Source organism: Rhincodon typus, chromosome 2 (genome assembly GCF_021869965.1).
Source record: "Rhincodon typus isolate 14 chromosome 2, sRhiTyp1.1, whole genome shotgun sequence".
In the NCBI taxonomy this organism is placed as follows: domain Eukaryota; kingdom Metazoa; phylum Chordata; class Chondrichthyes; order Orectolobiformes; family Rhincodontidae; genus Rhincodon; species Rhincodon typus.
Genome location: NC_063333.1, coordinates 505,950 through 528,740, shown reverse-complemented (window position 1 = coordinate 528,740; position 22,791 = coordinate 505,950). Strand labels below are relative to the sequence as shown.

At 44.7% G+C, this 22,791-nt stretch overlaps 1 protein-coding gene across 1 annotated transcript in view; it reads left to right on the top strand.

The window, feature by feature from the left end:
- The window catches only part of scrib (scribble planar cell polarity protein), a gene marked incomplete at its 3' end in the record, with an annotated part of 101,927 nt that extends 88,682 nt beyond the window's left edge, over window positions 1-13,245 (top strand). The window contains exons 24-26 of the mRNA XM_048617339.1: window positions 3,100-3,294; window positions 8,414-8,533; window positions 13,099-13,245. Coding sequence (XP_048473296.1) covers window positions 3,100-3,294; window positions 8,414-8,533; window positions 13,099-13,245 — 462 coding nt within the window. The remainder of the gene's footprint in view (window positions 1-3,099; window positions 3,295-8,413; window positions 8,534-13,098) is intronic.
- Between the last annotated feature and the right edge of the window lie 9,546 nt (window positions 13,246-22,791).

Genomic DNA, 22,791 nt, shown 5'->3' with positions numbered 1-22,791 from the left:
TCATGAGGGTAAGAAAGCTAGCATAAAGGCACTTTACCCGAATGCTTGTAGCATTCGTAACAAGGTTGATGAGTTAACGACACAAATCATTGCGAATGAATATGATTTGGTAGCCATTACGGAGACATGGTTACAGGATGGTCACGACTGGGAGTTAAATATCCAAGGGTACCAGACTATTCGGAAGGACAGACAGGAAGGTAAGGGAGGTGGTGTAGCTCTGATATTCAAGGACGACATCAGGGTGGTGCTGAGAGATGATATAGATTCTATGGAGAATGAGGTTGAATCCATTTGGGTGGAAATTAGAAATTCTAAGAGGAAAAAGTCACTGATAGGCGTAGTCTATAGGCCACCAAATAATAACATCACATTGGGGCGGGCAATAAACAAAGAAATAACTAATGCCTGTAAAAATGGTATGGCAATTATCATGGGGGATTTTAATCTACATGTAGATTGGTCGAACCAGCTCAGTCAGGGTAGCCTTGAGGAGGAGTTCGTTGAGTGTATCCGTGATAGTTTTCTTGAACAGTATGTAATGGAACCGACGAGGGAGCAAGCTATCCAAGATCTGGTCCTGTGTAATGAGACAGGAATAATTAATGACCTCATAGTTAGGGATCCCCTTGGAAGGAGTGATCACAGTATGGTTGAATTTAGAATACAGATGGAGAGTGTGAAGATAAAATCCAATAACAAGCTCCTGTGCTTGAACAAGGGGAACTACAATAGAATGAGGGAGGACTTGGCTAAAGTAGACTGGAAACAAAGATTTTATGGTGGGACAGTTGACGAGCAGTGGAGGACTTTCAAAGCAATTTTTCAAAGTGCTCAGCAAAAGTATATTCCAGTGAAAAGGAAGGACTGTAAGAAAAGGGGTAATCTGCCATGGGTGTCTAAAGAAATAAGGGAGGCTATCAAATTGAAAGAGAAGGCATACAAAGTGGCCAAAAACAGCATGAAACTAGAAGATTGGGAAAACTTTAAAGGTCAACAGAAAGCCACAAAAAGAGCTATAAAAAAAAGTAAGATGGAACATGAGAAAAAACTAGCACAGAATATAAAGACAGATAGCAAAAGTTTCTATAAATATCTAAAACGATAGAGTGGCTAAAGTAAACATTGGCCCTTTAGAGGATGAGAAGGGGAATTTAGTTATGGGATATGATGAAATGGCCGAGGCATTGAACATGTATTTTGTATCGGTCTTCACTGTGGAGGACACTAATAACATGCCAATAATTGACAAAGAGACGAAGGTAGGTGAGGACCTGGAAACAATCATTATTACGGAAGAGGTAGTGTTGGGCAAGCTAATGGAGCTAAGGATTGATAAGTCTCCTGGCCCTGATGGAATGCATCCCAGGGTACTAAAAGAGATGGTGGGAGAAATAGCAGGTGCACTGGCAGTAATTTTCCAAAATTCGCTGGACTCTGGGGCAGTCCTAGCAGATTGGAAAACAGCAAATGTGACACCACTGTTTAAAAAGGGAAGTAGACAAAAGATGGGGAATTATAGACCGGTTAGCTTAAGCTCTGTAGTGGGGAAGATGCTTGAGTCTATTATCATGGAAGAAATAGTAAGGCATCTTGATAGAAATTGTCCCGTTGGGCAGACGCAGCATGGGTTCATGAAGGGCAGGTCATGCTTGACAAATCTTTTGGAATTCTATGAAGACATTACGAGCAAGGTGGACAATGGGGACCCAGTGGATGTGGTGTACCTAGATTTCCAAAAGGCCTTCGACAAGATGCTGCACAAGAGGCTACTGCATAAGATGAGGATGCATGGCATTAAGGGTAAAGTATTAGCATGGATAGAGGATTGGTTGACTAACAGGAAGCAAAGAGTGGGAATAAATGAGTGCTATTCTAGCTGGCAGTCAGTGACTAGTGGTGTGCCTCAGGGATCAGTGTTGGGACCGCAATTATTTACAATTTATATAGATGATTTGGAGTTGGGGACCACGTGTAGGGTGTCAAAGTTTGCAGATGACACTAAGATGAGTGGCAGAGCAAAGTGTGCAGAGGACTGTGAAACTTTGCAGAGGAACATAGATACATTGAGTGAGTGGGCAAAGGTCTGGCAGATGGAATACAACGTAAATAAATGTGAAGTCATACGTTTTGGTAGGAGTGATAGTAAAAAGGATTATTACTTGAATGGTAAAAAGTTGCAGCATGGTGCTATGCAGAGGGACCTGGGTGTCCTTGTGCATGAATCACAGAAGGTAGGTCTGCAGGTACAACAAGTAATTAGGAAGGCAAATGGAATTTTATCCTTCATTGCTAAAGGGATTGAGATTAAAAGCAGAGAGGTTATGTTGCAGCTGTACAAGGTGCTGATGAGGCCACACCTGGAGTACTGTATGCAGTTTTGGTCTCCTTACTTGAGAAAGGATGTACTGGCACTGGAGGGGGTGCAAAGGAGGTTCACTAGATTGATTCCGGAGTTGAGGGGGTTGGCTTATAAGGAGAGACTGAGTAGATTGGGATTATATTCATTGGAATTCAGAAGATTGAGGGGGGATCTTCTAGAAACATATAAAATGATGAAGGGAATAGATAAGATAGAAGTAGAGAGGATGTTTCCACTGGCAGGTGAAGCTAGGACAAGAGGGCATAGCCTCAAGATTAGAGGGAGCAGATTTAGGACTGAACTGAGAAGGAATTTCTTCACCCAGAGGGTTGTTAATCTATGGAATTCCTTACCCAGTGAAGTAGTTGACTCTCCTTCAGTAAACGTTTTTAAAGATAAGGTAGATTTTTTTTGAACAGTAAAGGAATTAAGGGATACGGTGAGAACGCGGGTAAGTGGATCTGAGTCCATGAAAAGATTAACCATGATCTTATTAAATGGCGGAGCAGGCTCGAAGGGCCGGGTGGCCTACTCCTGCTCCTAGTTCTTATTTTCTGATCTGTGTTTCTGAAAGGATGGTGCAGTGGTGAGAGCTATGCAGTGTTGATGGTACCATGTTCCAACAAGCCTTTCCTGGCGTTAGAGCACAAGGTCAGAGTGAGAACCAACTCTTACTGTGCTGACAATCAGTGCCAAGGCAGCCAGTTATTGCTGATGGATTTCTGTGTGCCTTGTAGGTGAGTTCTAGTGGAGCAGCAGCACGGGATGGCAGACTGCATGTGGGACTGAGAATACTTGAGGTTAACAACCACAGCCTGCTGGGAATGACTCACACTGAAGCAGTCCGCATTCTGCGAGGAATCGGAGACACCTTAACGATGCTGGTCTGTGATGGCTTCGACCCCAGGGCAGCCTCCGCCATCTCCATGGAGGTGAGGACCAAGATTCCAGAGGCTAGTTTCTCCTTGTGGTATTTCGGTGTCCTTGTGTGAGACAGATTTACAGATGTTGAGGCAGTCACTGTTGGAGATAATGTGCTGGTTTTCTTCTTGGGAGTCAGGCTTGGTGAATTATAAATAATTATTGGCCATCCAGTTGAGATTTTGTACAGTGCGAAGCTCTTTGGACCTTTTACCAGTTAATAGATTTTCTCATTTTAACGTGAGCTCTTTGTCTCAACCCATGGAAATCGGCCTCAGCGTAAGAGGGAATTTTATTCACTTATCAAACATTACACCGAGTTTGACTGTATTATCATCAGTATTAGATAAATGTTTCAATTTACACTGAGGTTGTTCATTAAATCTGGTTCATTGCTAGGTCTAATGTAGCATTCCCTTTATTGTAAGATAAGTTTGCACAAAACAGTCCCAGATACTTTGAAGAAACTTACTAGCTCTTCTGAAATATAGTAGTCTGCTTATCCCAATCGATATGCAAGGCGAAATCTCCATTGAAACCACTCATCTCAGAGTCAGAAATATGTAGCAAGGAAACAGGCTCTTCGGACAACTCATCTATACCAAACAGGTTTCCTAAACTGAACTAGACCCATTTGCTTATGTTTGACCCATATCCCTCTAAAGCTCTCATATCCATATACTTATCCAAATGTCCTTTAAATGTTGTAACTGAACCCACCTGTACCACTTCCTCTGGTAGCTCGTTCCATACCCGCACCACCCTCTGCATGAAAAAGTTACCCCTCAGGTCCCTTTTAAATCTTTCCCTTCTCACCTTAAACCAATTTGGACTCCCCTACCCTGGGAAAAAGACCTTGTCTATTCACCCTATCAGTGCCCCTCATGATTTTATAAACCTCGATACGGTCACCCCTCAGCCTCCTACACGCCAAGGAAAAGAAAGCCTCAGCCTATCCAGCCTCTCCTTATAACTCAAATCCTCCAGATTTGGTAACATCCTTGTAAATCTTTTTTGGACCCTTTCCAGTTTAACAATATTCTTCCTATAGCAGGGCAACCAGAATTGTACGTAGTACTCCAGATGTGGCCTTTCCAATGTATTGTACAGCTGTAACATGACATCCCAACTCCTGTACTCAACACTTTGGCCAATGAAGGCAAGCATACCAAACACTTCCATCACCATCATATCTACCTGTGATGCCACTGTCAAGGAAAACCGAAAGAACTGCGGATGCTGGAAATCGGAAACAAAAACAGAAATTGTTGGAAAAGCTCAGCAGGAAGGGTCACTGAACCTGGAACATTAACTCTGATTTCTCTGCATAGATGCTGCCAGACCAGCTGAGTTTTTCCAGCAATTTCTGTTTTTGCTTCCACTTGCAAGAAACTATGTACGTGAACCCCTAGGTCTCTCTGTTCGATAACACTCCCCAGGGCCCTACCATTCACAGTATAAGTCCTGCCCTGGTTTGTCTTACCAAAATGCAACACCTGACATTTACCTAAATTAAATTCTATCTCTCATTCCTCAGCCCACATGCCCAGCTGAACAAGATCTCATTGTACTCTTAGATAACCTTCTTCACTGTCTACGAGTCCCCCAATTTTGGTGTTATCCGCAAACTTACTAACCATGTTTCCTATATTCTCATCCAAATCGCTTATGTAAATGATGAACAACAGTGGATCCAACACCGATCCTTGCGGCACACTGCTGGCCACAGGCCTCCAATCTGAACAATGATCCTCTACCACCACCCTCTGTCTCTACCGTCAAGCCAATTTTGTATTCAATTGGCTCGCTCTCCCTGGATCTAACCTTACTAGTCAATCTACCATGCAGAGCCTTATCGAAGGCCTTGCTAGCGTCCATGTAGACAACGCCAAATGCACCATCCTCATCTGTCGTCTTGGCCACCTCTTCAAAACACTCCAAGTTTGTGAGATGCAATTTCCCACGACAGTCATATTGACGATACCCACTCAGTCCTTACCTTTCCAGATGCATGTAAACCCTGTCCCTCAGACTCCCCTCCGACAACTTGCCCACCACTGACATCAGTCTCACCAGTCTCCAGTTCCCTGGCATTTCTTTACCACCTTTCTTAAATAAAGGAATAACAATAGCCACCCTCTGTCTTCTGGCACCTCAACCCTGGCTGTCAGTGATACAAATATCTCCGCTAGGGGCCCTGCAATTTCTTCCCTAGTCTCCTGCAATGTCCTGGGATGCAGTTCATCAGCTCCTGGGGGTTTATCTACCTTTATGCACTTTAAGTCCTTCAGCACCTCATACTTTATAATGCAGATTGATCAAGCCATCACTATTTACTCCCCCGAGTTCCCTAGCTTCCATGTTTATCTCCACAGTAAATACCTTTAAGAAGAATTTGCTTAGGATCCCATCCATCCCCTGTGGCTTCACACAGACCACCTTGTTGAGCTTTAAAGGGCCGTATTCTCTCACTCGCACTTTTTTTGCCCTCAATATACTTGTAGTGTCTCTCTGGATACTCCTTTACTTTATCTGGTAAAGCTATCTCATGTCTCCTTTGTGTCCTCCTGATTTCTCTCTCGAGTGGACTCCGACATCCTCCTATATTCCTCAATGGATTCACTTGATCCCAGCTGCCTAATTCTGAAATATGCCTTCATTTAATGATGTGAACCTCAGTATCTCTAGTCATGTAGTGTTCCCTACTCCTGCCAGCCTTGCACTTCACAAAAACAGGAACATGCTCTCCCTGAATGCTCTTTATCTCGCTTCTGAAAGGCCTTGCTGAGATATTTGTATCTCAATTTATAATCAGGGGTGTGAATAGCCAAGGTCTTATCCCTTGGGTGGGGAGTCCAGAACTGGATGGCATAAGTTTAAGGTGAGAGGGGAAAGATACAAAAGGTCCTGAGGGGCATCTTTTTCACGCAGAGGAAGATGCATGTATGGTATGAGCTGCCAGAGGAAGAGATGGAGACAGGTACAATTATAGCATTTAAAAGGCATCTGGAGGAGTATATGAAGAGGAAGGGCTTAGAGGGATACGGGCCAAATGCTGGCAAATGGGATTAGATTGATTTGGGATGTCTGGTCAGCATGGACGAGTTGGACCGACGGGTCTGTTTCCGTGCTGTACGACTCTGACAATGGCTCTGACTCCCACTTGCCAGATATCCCTTTACCTGTGAACAGCCTCCCCCAATCTACTTTTGGAAGTTCCTATCTAATACCATCAAAATTGCCCTTTCCCCAATTTAGAACTTTACCTTGTAGACCAGATATATCCTTTTACATAGCTATTTTAAAACTTACTAAAAATATATAGTCACTGGTCCCAGAGTGCTTTCCCACTAACACCTCAGTCGCTTGCCCTGCCTTACTTCCCAAGAGGAGTTTTGCCCCTTCTCTAGTTGAGCCATCTACAAATTGATTGAGAAAGGTATCCTGAACACACTTAACAAATTCCTTAACACTGGCAGTCCCAGTCGATGTTAGGAAATATCCCCTACTATTACAACCCTGTTATTCTTGCAACCATCTGTGATCTCCTTACATATTTGTTCCTCAATTTCCTACTGGCTTTTGGGGGCTTATAGTTCAATCCCATTAAAGTGGTCACTCCCTTCTTATTTCTCGGATCCATCCATGGATACCTAGTGAATGATCTCCCAGGAATACCCCCTCTCAGTACTGTCGTGATGCTCTCCCTAACCCTAACCCAACGCCCCCTCCTCACTTCTATCCTTCCTATAGCATCTGTACCCCAGCACATTTGAGCTGCCAGCCCTGTCCCTCCCTCAGCCATGTTTCTGTAATAGCTATAATATCCCAGCCCTATGTACCTATCCATGCCCTAAGTTCATTTCCTTACCTGTCAGACCTCTTGTGTTCAAATAAGTGCCGTTTAATTCATCAGTTTTCCCTCATTCCCCCACCTTACTCTTGCCTGCTTCATCTAATTAACTTGCTCTCTTAAAATGTCTTGACTAGACTCAACATTCTCTTTTGTCTCACTGCTGTTGATGAGGGTCCCATCCCACTGCCAGACTAGTTTAAGCCCTCCCGAGTAACTCTAACAAATCTCTCCACCAGGATATTGGTCCCCCTCCAGTTCAGGTGCAACCTGTCCATGTTGTACAGATCACATCTGACCAGAAGAGATCCCAAGGACCTAAAAGTCTGAATCTCTGCCCCCTGCATCAACTCCTCTGCCCTATCCTCCTATTCCTCCTCTCACTAGCATGTTGGACTGGGAGCAATCCAGAGATTACTACCCTTGATGTCTTGCTTTTTAACCTTCTGCCTAACTTCCTAGTATTCACTCTGCAGGACCTCATTGCTTTTTCTGCTTATATCGTCGGTATCTCATTCTTGTGAACTCCAATGAATACAATCTTAAACGATCCAGTCTCTCCCCATACATCAGTTGCCCCTGCCTCACATAACATCCCATGCCCCGCACCCAGTTGACCATTTGCCCCATAGACCTTACAATTTGGTAAATTTCTTTCCTAATCCTGACTTTCTTGAAGCCATGTTTCAAACATACAGCGTTCCAAGCTGAAGGTCCATCTCAAATTCATTGAGTTTATTTCCCCTCCTTTATTTATTTTAAAAAGAATATTTATTTGGCCAGTTAGGGATGGCTAGCAAATGCTGAGATAACAAGGTGTAGAGCTGGATGAACACAGCAGGCCAAGCAGCATCAGAGGAGCAGGAAAGCTGACGTTTCGGGCCTAGTCCCTTCTTCAGAAAATGCTGTTTGGCCAGTGATGCATTTACCATGAAATGAGCACCTTCCTTTCTAATACAAAAACGGAAATTGTTGGAAAAGCTCAACAGGTCTGTCAGCATCTGTGGAGAGAAATCAGAATTAACGTTTCGGATCCAGTGACCCTTCCTCAGACCCTTCCTTTTAATCTTACTGCAATCTTGTTTTTTCTCTTCAGATCAGTTTCCCATCTTTCAGTTTCCCCACTTTAATGTCTAAATTACACTTCTTAACTGTCGGCTGCCTGAGGGCCGAGGGAGCGCCGCGCTGTCGGCTGCCTGAGGGCCGAGGGAGCGCCGCGCTGTCGGCCGCCTGTTAGATGTTTTTTCCAGGTTGTAAATCACTCTGTACCTTTGCAGGCATCTCCAGGTATCATTGTTAACCCTTTCGCTGCTGGAATGGGTCGAAAGAACAGTATGGAGAGCATCTCATCTATCGACCGGGATATGAGCCCTGAAGAGCTGGATATTTTGCAGAAGGTACAGTACATCCCCTAGTGGCCACATGATGCTGGGTATGATATATTAGCACAAAGGAGTCACTAACCGACAGAAAATACATTCTTGTTTTCAGGTTGACAAACTGTCATGAATAGAGTTAGTGCTTAGGCATCAGCTATTTGCACTTTTTCTCAGTAACTTGGAGAAAAGGCTGTTTACCTTGTTGCTGCATTTTCTGGTTGTGCCATGTTAGGTCCAAAGCAAGTTGTGAAGAAGATAAGGGATCTCAACGGGACAGAGGTAAAGCTGAAACAAGGCATATTTTCTTGAAGCTTTTCACTGCATTCTTCAGGGCAATTTACAAGAAATACAAAGGAAAGGGAAAACAATATTTATCTTGTATGAGATGTCAGTGCTGCTTGGTCAGCAAATGGACTCTGATGGAGGTGCTGCCATGGACAGTGCACCAGTTAGATGAAGACTAACAGTTATGTGCCAAGCTTTGCATAAATTTTAAAACATGGTTCCTTGACTCTGCTGAAGGCATTGCCCTGAGAAATGAACCACAGAATGGCAGTTACCCTTTTGTTGGGTTGAAACAGACACTGCATGTACATATTCTTGCTGTTTGCAAAGAACAGGGCACTGTGTATTAATGTACGTGGCTTTCAGTGCAGTCCAGTATTCTGTACTGCTGACTGACTGATAATCTTAAATTGATTGTCAGCAAAATTGTTTGGGCTTCGTTAACAAATGTCAAATTGTGAAATCACCGAATGTTAGACGTTGTGTTGAGTTTTGTAATTGCAGGCTGGGTATGTATGGTCAGGGCTTTGCTGCGAGCACCTAAAGGGGCATACTGTTTGATATGGTTTGCAGCCTTTGGCGCATACAGCCTGGCATCACACTGGTGCTGATATTTATATGCCACATTACCCATTTTGTGTTCGGCAGAACTTCTCTTCAAATTGACAGCGGCTTCCTGTCTGTGGTGAATACCACTTGTGTTGCTCATTTAAAGTAATAGCATGTAACTGCAATTTCAAAAATGTTTAATCTCCTTTGGTCTTCCTGGGTTATCTGAGGTAGACTGCACTGTTCAGAGCCAAACATGATGTCCATGAGCCCATTATGAGTTGCATGATATACAGTGAGAAATGATGTAATCAGTATTTCACACCATCAGCTGAGCATGCACCATAGCACATTTGTGTATATTAACAGGGTCCCATCCTTTGTGAACAGACAATGTGCACATGCTGCAACCAATTAAACACGTCAAAATAGATTACTGCCATTTTCTGTTACATTTCTCAGGACAATGCCTTGGCCAAGCAGCTGACCTGTTTGTTTAAAATTTAAACAGTGCTCAGCAGTTAATTGTCAATACAGTGTGGAGCTGGAGGAACATAACAGGTCAGGCAGCATCAGAGGAGCAGCAAAGTTGCCATTTTGGATCAGGACATCATCCAACTTCTCACTGTATTGGCTCTGACTCTAGCATCTGCAATTCTTGCTATATCAGCAGTTAACTGTTGGTTGTCATTGAGTGGTGCATGGAGTCTCTTAGCAACAGGTTAAACATGGCCCAAGAGAAGTCCTGCTGACAACCACACTGCCTCTTCTCATCCATTCCACCCAGACTTCAGGTGAGGTGATGTCTTCGGTGTTGATCAACAAGAGTGGCACAGCAGCAGTACTACAGATCAAGCTGGTCAGGTCCTAAAGGACATGGCTGCTAGACTGGGTCTGCGGCAGGTGGTGAGGGAACCAACAAGAGGGAAAAACATACTCAACCTCATCTTCATCAGTTTGCCAGCTACAGATGCATCTGGCCATGATGGTGACTGTAAGAACAATAGCCTGCTCACTGGCATCCGGTTTGGGTTCTGCCAGGGCCACTCAGCTTCTGACCTCGTTACTTGGTCCAAACATGGAGAAAAGAGCTGAATTCCAAAGATGACGTGATGGTAACCACCCTTGGCATTGTGCCATCAAGGAGCTACAACAAAATGGGAATCAGGGAAAATCTTTGCTGGTTGGTGTCATATCTGCCACAAAGGAGGCGATGGCCTAGTGGTACTATCACTGGACTGTTAATCCAGAGAATGTTCTGGGGACCCGGGTTCAAATGCTGTCACAGCAAATGGTGGAATTTGAATTCAATAAATATCTGGAATTAAGAGTCTAATGAAGACTATGAATCCATTGTCGATTGTTGGAAAAACCCATCTGGGTCACTAATGTCCTTTAGGGAAGGAAACTGCCATCCTCACCTGGTCTGGCCGACATGTGACTCCAAACCCCCAGCAATGTGATTGACTCTGAACTGCTGTCTGGGCAATTATGGATGGGCAATATATGCTGCTTGGCCAGCGATGTGTCTCATCCCGTGAATGAATAAAGGGAAAAAAAACAAAGGAAGATGGTTATGGACTTGGGCCAACTCTGAGATAGTGTGAGGTGGGGCTGATGGAGAGAGGGGTTGAGAGTGTGCCTGTGATGGTGCATGGCACTGAGTGGATCTCAGGATGTGATGGGACCAACTGCTTGAGGAGTGTTGAATATCACAACAATACCTGTGATCTTGGGTGAATTTGAAACACAAAGGTTGAAACTTAATTTAGAATCCACGTTGGGTGAGTCTGAGCTGGGGGCAGTCACTGAGGAATGAGATGTAGATGTGGAAGTGAGTGTTGGCAAATGTTATACCAAACAGTAGGAGCGCTGATAGTAAAGATGGTGAACAGGAAGGATGATTGGAAAGGAAATCCTGTTGGAGTGAGGAGCAGAATTGTTTCAGGATGGACAACCTTCAGTTCTGAAGAAGGGTCACTAGATTTGAAACGTTAATGCTGCTTTCTGTCCACAAGCACTGCCAAACCTGCTGGGTTGTTCCAGCAATTTCTACTTTTGTTTCAGATTTCCAGCATCCACAGTTCTTTCAATCATCCCAGCTCTAGGACACCTCTGCAGGAGTTCCTCAGGGTAGTGTCCTTGGCCCAACCATTTTCAGCTGCTTCAGCAATGACCTTCCCTCCATCATAAGGTCAGAAGTGGGGATGTTCACTGACGATTGCACAATGTTCAGCACCATTCGTGACTCCTCAGATACTGAAGCAGTCCCTGTTCAAATGCTACAATGTATGAACAATATCTAGGTTTGGGCTGACAAGTGGCAAGTGATATTTGTACCACACAAATGCCAAACAATTTCTATTTCCAACAAGAGAATCTAACTAGCGCTTCTTGACAATAAAGAAATAACCATCATTGAATCTCCCTCTGTCAACATCCTGAGGGTTGACATTGACCAGAAACTCGACTGAATTCAGCATTGAAATAATATGGCTACATGAATGAGTCAGAAGCTGGAAATCTTGCAGTTAGTAAATAACCACCCGACTCCCCAGAGCCTGCCCACCATCTACAAGGCACAAGTCAGGAGTGTGATGGAATACTCCCCACTTGCCTGGATGAGTGCAGCCCCAACAACACCTCAAGAAGCTTGACACCATCCAGGACAAAGCAGCCGGCTTGATTGGCACCATATCCACAAGCATTCACTCCCTCCATCACCGACGCTCAGTAGCAGCAGTATGTACTATCTACAAGATGCTCTGCAGAAATTCACCAAAGATCCTCAGACAGCACCTTCCAAACCCACGACCACTCCCATCTAGAAGGACAGGGGCAGCAGGTACATGGGAACGCCACCCCCTGCCAGTTCACCTCCAGACCACTCATCATCCTGAGTTGGAAATATATTGCCGTTCCTTCACTGTCGCTGGGTCACAATCCTTGAATTCTCTCCCTCAGGGCTTTGTGGGTCAACCCACAGCATGTGGTTCAAGAAGGCAGCTCACTACCATCTTCTCAAAGGCAACTAGGGGCAGGAAACAAACGCTGGCCCAGCCAGCACCACCCAGATCCTGTGGCCACTTTTCTTGAAAAATTGTGAAGATGTCAGGATGTCTTGCGATACCTGTTTGGAACATTGGTGCGAACACATCTGGAGTTCTCTGTATGGTTTTAAAGAGGAATGTAAGTGCATTGAAAGCATTTCTGAGAAAGTCGACTCACCTGATTCCTGGGATGAAGGGGCTTTTGTTTGTATGTGCTGAACCTATACATTGGAGTGCAGAAGAATGAGAATCTTCTTGAAGCATAGACTTTGTGAGGGCAGATGGGTTGAATATCATTCCTCAGGGGCATCTAGACACAGCAGCATTGTTTCATAATAAGGAGTCTCCATATCAGACCCAGGTGGGGAATTCCTCCCTCAGAGCGTCAAGCTATTTAGCAGTCTCTTCCCAGAGAGTGGTGGAAGTTGGATGATTGAATATGTTTAATCAGACTAAGTAAGGGAGTCCACAGCAATAGAGGTGTGAGGGGGGTAGGGTCAGACAGGAAAGTGCAGCTGAGATGCAGTGACTAGCTGCAGTGGCGGAATGGCAGAACAGGTTCAACCAGCTGAAGGGCCGAGTGTTCCTATTTCTTAAGTTATCACACTTTCTGTCTGTCTCTTTGCCTTCCTGCTCTGCCTCTTTCAGTATCTCTATCATGCCTATGTCCCTGCTCCTTACGTTTGTTATTTTTTCCAGGAAATTGAGATGGTTCGTGAGTCATCATTATGGGAGCAAGAGCAGCTGGAGAAAGTGGTGAGAACTTTTCCTGAAGTTGGTGATTTACCTTTAAGACCATTTGATATAGGAGCAGAAGTACACCATTCAGCTCATCGAGTCTGCTGCACCATTCATTGAGATCTTGGCTGATCTGATGACCCTCAAGTCTACCTTCCTGCCTTATGCATCATGGCATCAAAGAACTTCCCTCATTTTGGCCAGTCACTGATGTCAGGTCATCACAGGTCAGCCATATTCTTCTTGAAAGTCAAAGCAGCTTCAAAGGGCTGAATAGCCTACTCCTGCTCCTAGTCCACTCTTAATGCTGAGGCTTTGATTTGGTCTGACAGGTAGCGCGAGCTATGGGTGCTTTGGATTGGCTAGGTGGGGTTTGGGGGTATGTGTGTGTGTGGCTGTTGGGTGAGGACCTGGCAGACGAGTGAATAGTGCCTGTCACCCTGGAAGCTGGGCAGACATGTTCGAGTGGTGTACATAATAAGAAAAGCCTGCCTCAGCTGTGCTGCCAGTGAAAAGACTGCCTGGGGGTGTGTTTGAGCCACTGCCTTGCTTGGTTGTGTCATCCACTGAGCTGCTTCCTCCATGTTTGATACCATTTGAAAACAAACTTTGAGAATGAACAGTGCCTATCTCTGATGTTCCTGCTGGTTTTAGCCCTGGCATTTAGCAATCAGTTCAGGATTCTCTCTACACGGAGATCACAGGCATCATAACTCCCTTGAGTCCCCATCATGTGACAATAGAGGATATTCTATTCTATTTGTACAAACCTGGAGAATTTCAGGGATCTGGGACTGTAGCAGTTAGAAGCTAACAACTGCTCGTGTCGTCTCTGATCTGTAAGAGAGGAATCCAGCCAGAATCTCCCAAAGGATTTACACGGAGATTAGGGAATAGCCAAGAACTCTGTCAGTCACATATCAGCAGAACAGAGCAGCAACGTGCTTCGAACCTCGGGTATCAGGATCAGGAATGTTTGACTGAGGGGGCAGAGGTTACAGAAGATCCAGCGTCTGCTGCATCTCTCCCGCTCCTGGGTACACCAATATCGAGAACTTTACACATCAATCACATTTGACTCTGGAGGATACTGCTCATATAAGTTGTGACTGATCAAGCTGCAAAAGAGAGGAAAAGCCAAATAGAAAACTTAAAAATTCAAGAAGAGTTTAAGAAGGTGCCTGACGTGCAATGCTTTCGGTGTGTGGGACCAAAGCTAGAGAAGTCATTGCCCTAAGACAGTCATTAATAACTCCAGTGTGGAATTCAGAAGAACCCTGCCCAGCCAAAGACAAGAGAGTGTGTGTGGTGCCTGCTGACACTGACATAGTTGAAGAGGAAGTTAGATCAGCACATCAGACAGTAAGAAATTGAATACCCTAGACACTGCCATCACTATCCCTGGACATTTAATTTGATTTGATTTATTGTGGTCACGTACATAAGTACAGTGAAAATCTTTGCTTTGCAAGAAGTACAGGCAGATCATAGCAAACAAGGACATACAGATCATAGGGCACTTAGACAGAGTGAAGCATACAAAGTTACTACTGCATAGAAGGTGCACAAAGCAAGATCAACAATAGGTTTGAAATTAGAGAGTCCATTCAGCAGTCTAATAACAGCAGGGAAGAAGCTGTTCTTGAACCTGCTGATGTGTGTGTTCATGCTTCTTTATCTTCTGCCTGACAGAAGAGGTTTGAAGAGAGCATTACCAGGGTGGGAGGGGTCTTTGCTGTGGAAAGGCTGCCAACATCAACAAAAAGTGTAGCTGGAGTCCATGGATGGGAGGTTGGCTTTGTGATGATCTGGGCTGTGCACACAACTTTCTGTAGTTTCTTACAATCTTGGGCAGAGCAGTTGCTGGACCAATCCTTTATAAACTCAGAATGTGTCCTATTGTGCATCTGTAAAAATTGGTGAGGGTCCTTATGGACATGCTGAATTTCCTAAGCCTTGCGCGGAAGAAGAGGCATTGTTGTACCTTGTTGACCATCACATCTAGGTCCAGGTCAGATTGTTGGTTATCATCACTCCAAGCAACTTAACGCTCTCAACCCTCTCCACCTCCGCTCCGTTGATGTAGATGGGGGCATGTCCTCCTCCTTTGTTCCTGAAGTTAATGATCAGTTATTTTGTTTTGCTGACATTGAGAGAGAGAAATTGTTATCATTGCACTGCAACAACAAGCACACTATCTCCTTCCTGTATTCTGACTCATTGTTGTTTGGTATCCATCCTGCCACGGTGGTGTCATCAGCAAACTTGTAGATGGCATTTGTTTGGAATTTGGCAGCACAGTCATGGGTGTACAGGGAGTACAGTGGGGAGCTGAGGACGCATCCTTAGGGCGGCTCCAGTGGGTGTTGAGTGTTATTGTGGACGAGGTGCACTTACCTATCCTCACTGATTGCGTTCTGTGGGTCAGAAAGCTGAGGATCCAGTTGCAGAGGGCGGACCTAGGTCTCAGAATTTTGAGATTAGTCTGGAGGGGATAATGGTGTTGAAGCTGGAGCTGTAGTCAATGAGTAGGAGCCTGGCGTAGATGTCCTTGTTATCCAGATGTTCCAGGGAAGTGTAGGGCTAAGGATATGAAATCCGCTGTGGACCTGTTACGTTTATAGGCAAATTGCAGGGGATCGAGGCAGGCTGGGAGACTGGAGTTGATGTGGGCCATGACCAGTCTCTCTAAGCACTTCATGATTATGGATGTCAGAGCCACTGGGTGGAAGTTGTTGAGGCATGTTTGCATGTGTTTTATTTGGTACTGGGACGAGGGTTTTCTAGAAGTAGGTAGGGACTTCAGATTGTAGCAAGGAGAGGTTAAAGATGTCAGTGATTACCTCTGCCCCACCCTCTGCAGCTGGATCCTCAGCTTTCTGACCCACAGATCACAATCAGTGAGGATAGGTAACGGCACCTCCTCCACAATAACACTCAACACCCACTGGAGCCCCCCCCACCAAGGATGGGTCCTCTGCCCCCCACTGTACTCTGTGTACACCCACGACTGTGCTGCCAAATTCCGAACAAATGCCATCTACAAGTTTGCTGATGACACCACCCTGGCAGGATGGATATCAAACAACAATGAATCAGAATACAGTAAGGAGATAGTGTGCTTGTTGATAACAATCTCTCTCTCCCAATGTCAGCAAAACATAATACCTCTGCCAGCTGGTCCACACAGGGTCTGTGCACGTGGCTGCGAACTCCATCTGGGCCAGTCGCTTTCCTCTGGTCTGCTCTCAAGAAGACTGATCTGACACCTGCAGCAGTGATAGAGGATATGTCGTGTCCTATCAGCAGGACTGACCCAGCAGGGAGTCAGAGGGAGTTTCATTGAATAAAGAACTATACAGCACAGGAACAGGCTCTTCAGCACACCAATGCGGTACCAACATGTGATGCCTTTCGAAACTGAAAACCTTTTGACTTGATGCAGTCCGTATCCCTCTATTGCCTCCTATTCGTGTCTCTGTCAAGATGCTTGTAAAATATTGCAAGTATATCAAACACCACTGCCTCTAAATAGAATGGAATAGCAATTTATTATCACAAGTATTTTTACAAAAAAAGTGAAGCGTTTTATAAGTCACCATTCCATGGCGCATAAATTAATGACAGAAGTCATAAATAAGAAGAAAAATGAGGTAAAGTTCCATCTCCGTTCAGTTAATGACTGCAGGTTTTGGGGTACACTGGAAAACTGGGCAGAGACCACTGCGTCAAGAGTAAACCTCTATGCCAGGCTGCTGGAATACCTGGAAGCTGCCAAAGAAAAACCTCCAAGACAGGACAAGACTTCATACTGGGATAAGAACGCCACTCCAGGCTGAGATTGCCATACCAGGAACCCACCCGGCCAGGCTCCATTCCGGGCTGTTGGGTATCACCTCATCGCTGGGCCAGGGCCTGGGGAAGACCCCTGCTGAGGTCGAATGGCAGCACATTCCAGGCACTTACCACCCTCTGTGCTTATATTAAAAAAAAAGCACTTGCCTGTCATCCCCGTAAACTTACCCCTTTTTACCTTAAACCTGTGTTCCCTCTTGATTGTAGTAATTTCTACCGTGGGAATAAAACTCTGTACATTCTGTCCATCATTTTGTAAACTTCGATCAGGTAGCTCCTCATCCTCTGGCAGTCAGGTGAAAGCAGACCATGTTGTCCAATTTCTCCTCGTAGATGATACCAAACCAGGTATCATCAGTACAAACTGCTTCTGTACCCTCTCCAAAGACTTCACATCCTCCTGGTGGTGTGGCAACCTGAACAGTACACAATATTCCAAATGTGGCCTAACTAAATTTTTATACAGCTACAGCATTCTTGCCAGTTTCTATACTCTGTGCCCTGAATGATGAAGGCAAGCATGCCATAGCCCTTCTTAACCACCTCATCCACTTGTGCTGCCACTTTCAGGGAACTGTGGACCTGTATGCCTCAATCCCTCTATGTTGATACTGCTCAGCATTCTGCTATTTACTGTATACTTCCTGCCTGCATTAGACCTTCCAAAATGCATCACCTTACATTTGTCTGGATTAAATACAGGTCTGTGACTAATGGTGTTCTGCAGGGATCCGTACTGGGCCGAGTGCTATTTGTGATGTATTTGGATGAAAATGTAGGTGGGTGGGTTAGTAAGTTTGCAGATGACTCCAAGATCAGTGGAGTTGTGTATAGTGTAAAAGGATACAGAAGAGTTGCAGATATGGGCAGAGAAATGGCAGATGGAGTTTAATCCAGGTCAGTGTGAGGTGCTGCACTTTGGGAGATCAAATGTTAAAGAAAAGTACACAGTTAATAGCAGGAGCCTGAACTCTGATGTACAGAGGGATCTTCGGTTTCAAGTCCATAGCTCCCTGAAACTGGCCATGCAAGTAGATAGGGTGGTAAAGAAGGTGTATGGCATGCTTGCCTTTATTGGTCGGGGAATTGAGTACAAGTGGCTACAGTTAGAGTATTGTGTTCAATTGTGGTCACCACATTACAGGAAGTATATGGAGGCTTTGGAGAGAATGCAGAAGAGGTTTACCAGGAAGCTGCCTGGATTAGAGGATATGAACTATAAGGAGAGGCTAGAAAGACTCTGGTTGTTTTCTCTGGAGCAGCGGAGGCTGAGGGGAGACTTGATAGAAGTCTATAAAATTATGAGTTGCATAGATAGGGTTATGGTCAGAATCTTTTTTCCGCCAAGAGTTGAAATGTCTAAAACTAGGGGGCATGCATTTAAGATGAGATTTGGAAAGTTCCAAGGAGATGTGAGGGGCAAATTTTTTACTCCGTGGTAGGAGTGTAGAAAGCGCTGCCAGGGATGGTGGTGGAGGCAGATACGATAGGGGCATTTAAGAGATTTTTAGATAAGCACATGAATATGCAAAGAATGGAGGGATATGGACCAAGGGCAGTCAGAAGGGATTATTTTAATTTGGTGTCATGTTCGATGCACCATCATGGGCCGAAGGGCCTGTTCTGTGTTCTAAATGCAATGTGCCATTTCTCGCCCAAGTGTCCAGCCTCTCTCTGTCTTGCTGTATCCTCTGGTAATCCCCCTCACTATCTGCAGCTTCCTCAATAGCAATCTACAAGAGTCCCAGCACTGATCCCTGTGGAACACCACTGGTCAGAGATCTCCACTCAGAAAAACACCCTTCTACCGCTACTCTCTCTTCTATGACTAAACCAATACTGTATCCATCTTAATGGCATGCCATGGATCCCATGTGATTTCACTTTGTGTCAGCCTGCCATGATGGACCTTGACAAATATCCATATAGACAACATCTTACTGTCTGTCCTCATCAATCATATTTGTCACTCATAAAACTCAGTCAAGTTTGTGAGACACAAAACTATTCAACTTGTCAGTAAAAAGTCCATTATTTCCACGTGAGTAAATCCTATGCCTAAGATTCTTCTCCAACAGCTTCCCTACCACTGATGTAAAGTTTACCGGCCTGTAATTTCCCGAATTATCCCTGTTGCCCTTCTTAAACAAAGGAACATTATTGGTTATTCTCCAGTCCTCTGGGACCTCTCCTGTGACTATAGAAAATACAAAGCTTTCAAACAAGGTCACAGCAATTTTTTCCCTTGCCCCTCTCAGCATTCTGGGACAGATCCCATCAGGTCCTTGGGACTTGCCAACTTCAATACTTTTCAAAACACCCAACACCACCACCTGCTTTATATAGATGTACCCTACTCGAGACTCACCAGCCACCATGTCCGCCTCCTTTGTGAATACTGATGCAAAGCATTTAAGGACCTTATAGCTACTTGCTCTGGCTCCGTGCATAAACTTCCTCCTTTATCCTTGACTGGACCTTCCCTTTCCCTAGGGCTCTTGCTGCTTGTACATGTAAACCACCTTGGGATTTTCCTGAATCCTGTTTGCCAGGCACTTCATGGCCCTTTTAGCTTCCTAATTCCTTATTTGAGTTCTTTCCTGCTATCTTTATATTCTTCGAGGGTTCTGTCTTCAGTTTCCTAAACCCTCATTTGATTTTATTGTCACGTGTACCGAAATGCAACGAAAAGCTTTGTTTACGAGCGGTACATAGATAGATCACAGCTAATGAAGTATGTACAGTTCAAAAAGACTTAGAGGCATACAGGTTATATTGCAGGTTACATTATTTGAAGTTAGAGGGACCAGTCAACAGTCTGATAACGGCCGGGAAGAAGCTGTTCCTGAACCTGCTTATGCGTGTGTTCAGGCTTCTGTATCTTCTGCCTGATGGAAGAGGTTGTAGGAGGTCATTACCGGGGTGTGATGGGTCTTTGATGATGTTGACCACCTTTCCCCAGCAGTGAGCTGTGTAAATAGAGTCTGTGGATGGAAGGTTGGCTTCTGTGATGGTCTGGGCTGTGCACAGCACCTTCTGTTGTTTCTCACAGTCCTGGGCAGAGCAGTTGCCTTACCAGGCTGTTATGCACCCAGACAGTATGCTTTCAGTGGTGCATCTGTAGAAGTTGGTGAGGGACCTTATGGGCATGTCAAATTTCCTGAGCTGCCTGAGGAAGAAAAGGCGTTGTTGTGCCGCCTTCACTGTCACATCTACGTGGGAAGTCCAGGACAGGTCGTCGGTTATTGTCACTCTGAGGAACTTGATGCTCTTCACTCTCTCAACCTCGGTTGCGTTGATGTAGATGGGGGCATGTTCTCCTTCTTTCCTTGTGAAGTCAATGCTGAGATCTTTAGTTTTTCTGACATTGAGAGACAGATTGTTTTCATTACACTACATCACCAAGCCCTCTATCTCCCTTCTGCATTTTGACTCATCATCGTTAGATATATATCCCACTGTGGTGGTGTCGTCAGCGAACTTGTAGATGGTGTTCGTTTGGAATTTGGCAGCACAGTCATATGTTTTCAGGGGATACAGTAGGGGTCTGAGGTCTCATCCTTGGGGGGCTCCAGTGTTGTGGAGGAGGTGCAGTTACTTATTCTCACTGCAGTCTGTGAGTCAGAAAGCTGAGGATCCAGTTGCAGCGGGTGGAACCAAGACCAAGGTCAGAGAGTTTTGAGATCAGTCTGAAGGGGATAATGGTGTTGAAGGTGGAGCTGTAGTCAACGAGCAGGAGACTGACGTAGGTGTCCTGTTGTCCAGATGTTCCAGGGATGAGTGCACGGCTAGGGATATGGCATCCTCTGGGTAGGCAAACTGTAGTGGATTGAGGCAGGCTGGGAGACTGGAGTTGATGTGGGCCATGACCAGCCTCTTGAAGCACTTCATGATTATTGAAGTCACAGCCACTGGGTGGTAGTCATTAAGGCACATTGCATGTGCTTTCTTAGGTACGGGGATGATGGTGGTCTTCTTCCAAATGTCGTCTTTTTCTCTTTGACTGAGCTCACAAATTCTCATCATCTAAGGTTCCCAAATCTTGCCATCCTTGTTCTTCATTTTCACCAGAACATGCTGGTCCTGAGCTCTAAACAACTGGCCTTTAAAAGATTTCCACATATTAGATGTGGATTTACCATCCAACAGCTGCTCCCAATCTACATTCCCCAACTCCTGTCTCATATTGTGGCAGTTAGCCTTCACCCAGTTTTTCACCCAAGGACTACTCTTGTCCTTATCTGTAAGTAACTTAAAACTTACAGAATTATGGCCACTGTTCTTGAACTACTCCCCCCACCTTTGAACTTTCAAATCACCTGGCCAGTCTCATTCCTCAATACCAGGTCTGGCACGGCCCTTTCGCTATTTGGACTATTCACATTTTGTTTCAAAAAGATTCTTCAAGACACCATGACTCCCTCACCCCATCCCAATCCAAGCCCCTGGAACAAAGTGATTCCTATGGAATATTGGGGAACTTAAAATCACCCAACACAACAACCCTGTTGTGTTCACAATTATTCATAATCTGTCCATATATCTGTTTCTCTAACACCTGCCTGTTGGGAGGCCCGTAGTACAGTGAGGAAGGCAATGGCCTAGTGGTATTATTGCTGGTCAGTTAAACCAGAGGCCCAGGTCATGTTCTGGGGACCCGGGTTCGAATCCTGCCATGGAATTTGAATTCAATAAAATATCTGGAATTAACAATCTAATGATGACCATGAAATCCATTGTTGATTGTCAGGAAAAACCCATCTGGTTCACTAACGTCCTTTAGGGAAGGAAACTGCCATCCTTACCTGGTCTGACTTACATGTGACTCCAGACCCACAGCAATGTGGTTGACTCTCAACTGCCCTCTGGGCAATTAGGGATGGGCAATAAATGCTGCCTAGCCAGCAACGCCTTCATCCTGTGAACGAATGAATAAAAAAAAACTCATCAAAGTGATTGCACCCTTCCTATTCCTGAGTATTACAAAGTTGGGTAGAGTAATTGTGAAGCAGGAAACTAAAACGTGTGGTTCCTGTAAGAGATTTGTGCTTTGTCTGTACTTCAAAATTTTTAAAAATTTCTATGTCTGTGAGCAGCAGCTGAAGTTGCCAGTACAGAGAGCCTCAAAGAGTGAAACAAGTGTATTAAAGCCTTACAAGTGGCAGGCAAAACAGCAGTCTTGTTTGGATGTTGTGACAACGAGCAAAGGTACCATGGTATTTTAGCTCAAAGTCCTCACAGGAGAAATTACAGAGAGGACTAGCAGAAGAAAGACATTTGTGAAGAGACTGGAGACAACAGAATATTCCAGAAGACGGTCTGGGTGAACATGGAGAGATTAATTTATAATTTATTGTTCTCTTAATAATTGGGTTCATTAAGTGGGACTTGTGTTTATTTGAACAGTATTCAAGTAGAATTTAGTTTAATTAGGGAGTAGTAGTATAAAGGAGGGAAATTTTTCCTTTTGTTAGTACCTCTTTAAATTTGTTCTTTGTTAAGGTTAAGTAAATAAATTGTTACTTGTTATTTATAAAGTAGGTCAGGGATTTCCTTTCCTTTAACCATTAATTTAACAGATTACAAGGGGAAGGGCGAGCTTCTCTGGGTGTTTCAGGGGTATTTATTAGAGGGAGCCCCTACTCCAGTCATAACAGCTTAGGGCTTGTGTTTTAGTTTAATTATCCAAGGGGTTCGGCCATTCACCGTTGTAACACTGAGCTCCAACCATATGGCCTCACTGGATGAGTCTTCCAAAGTGTCCTCCCTCAGTACAGCTGAGATGTTCTCCCTCATCAG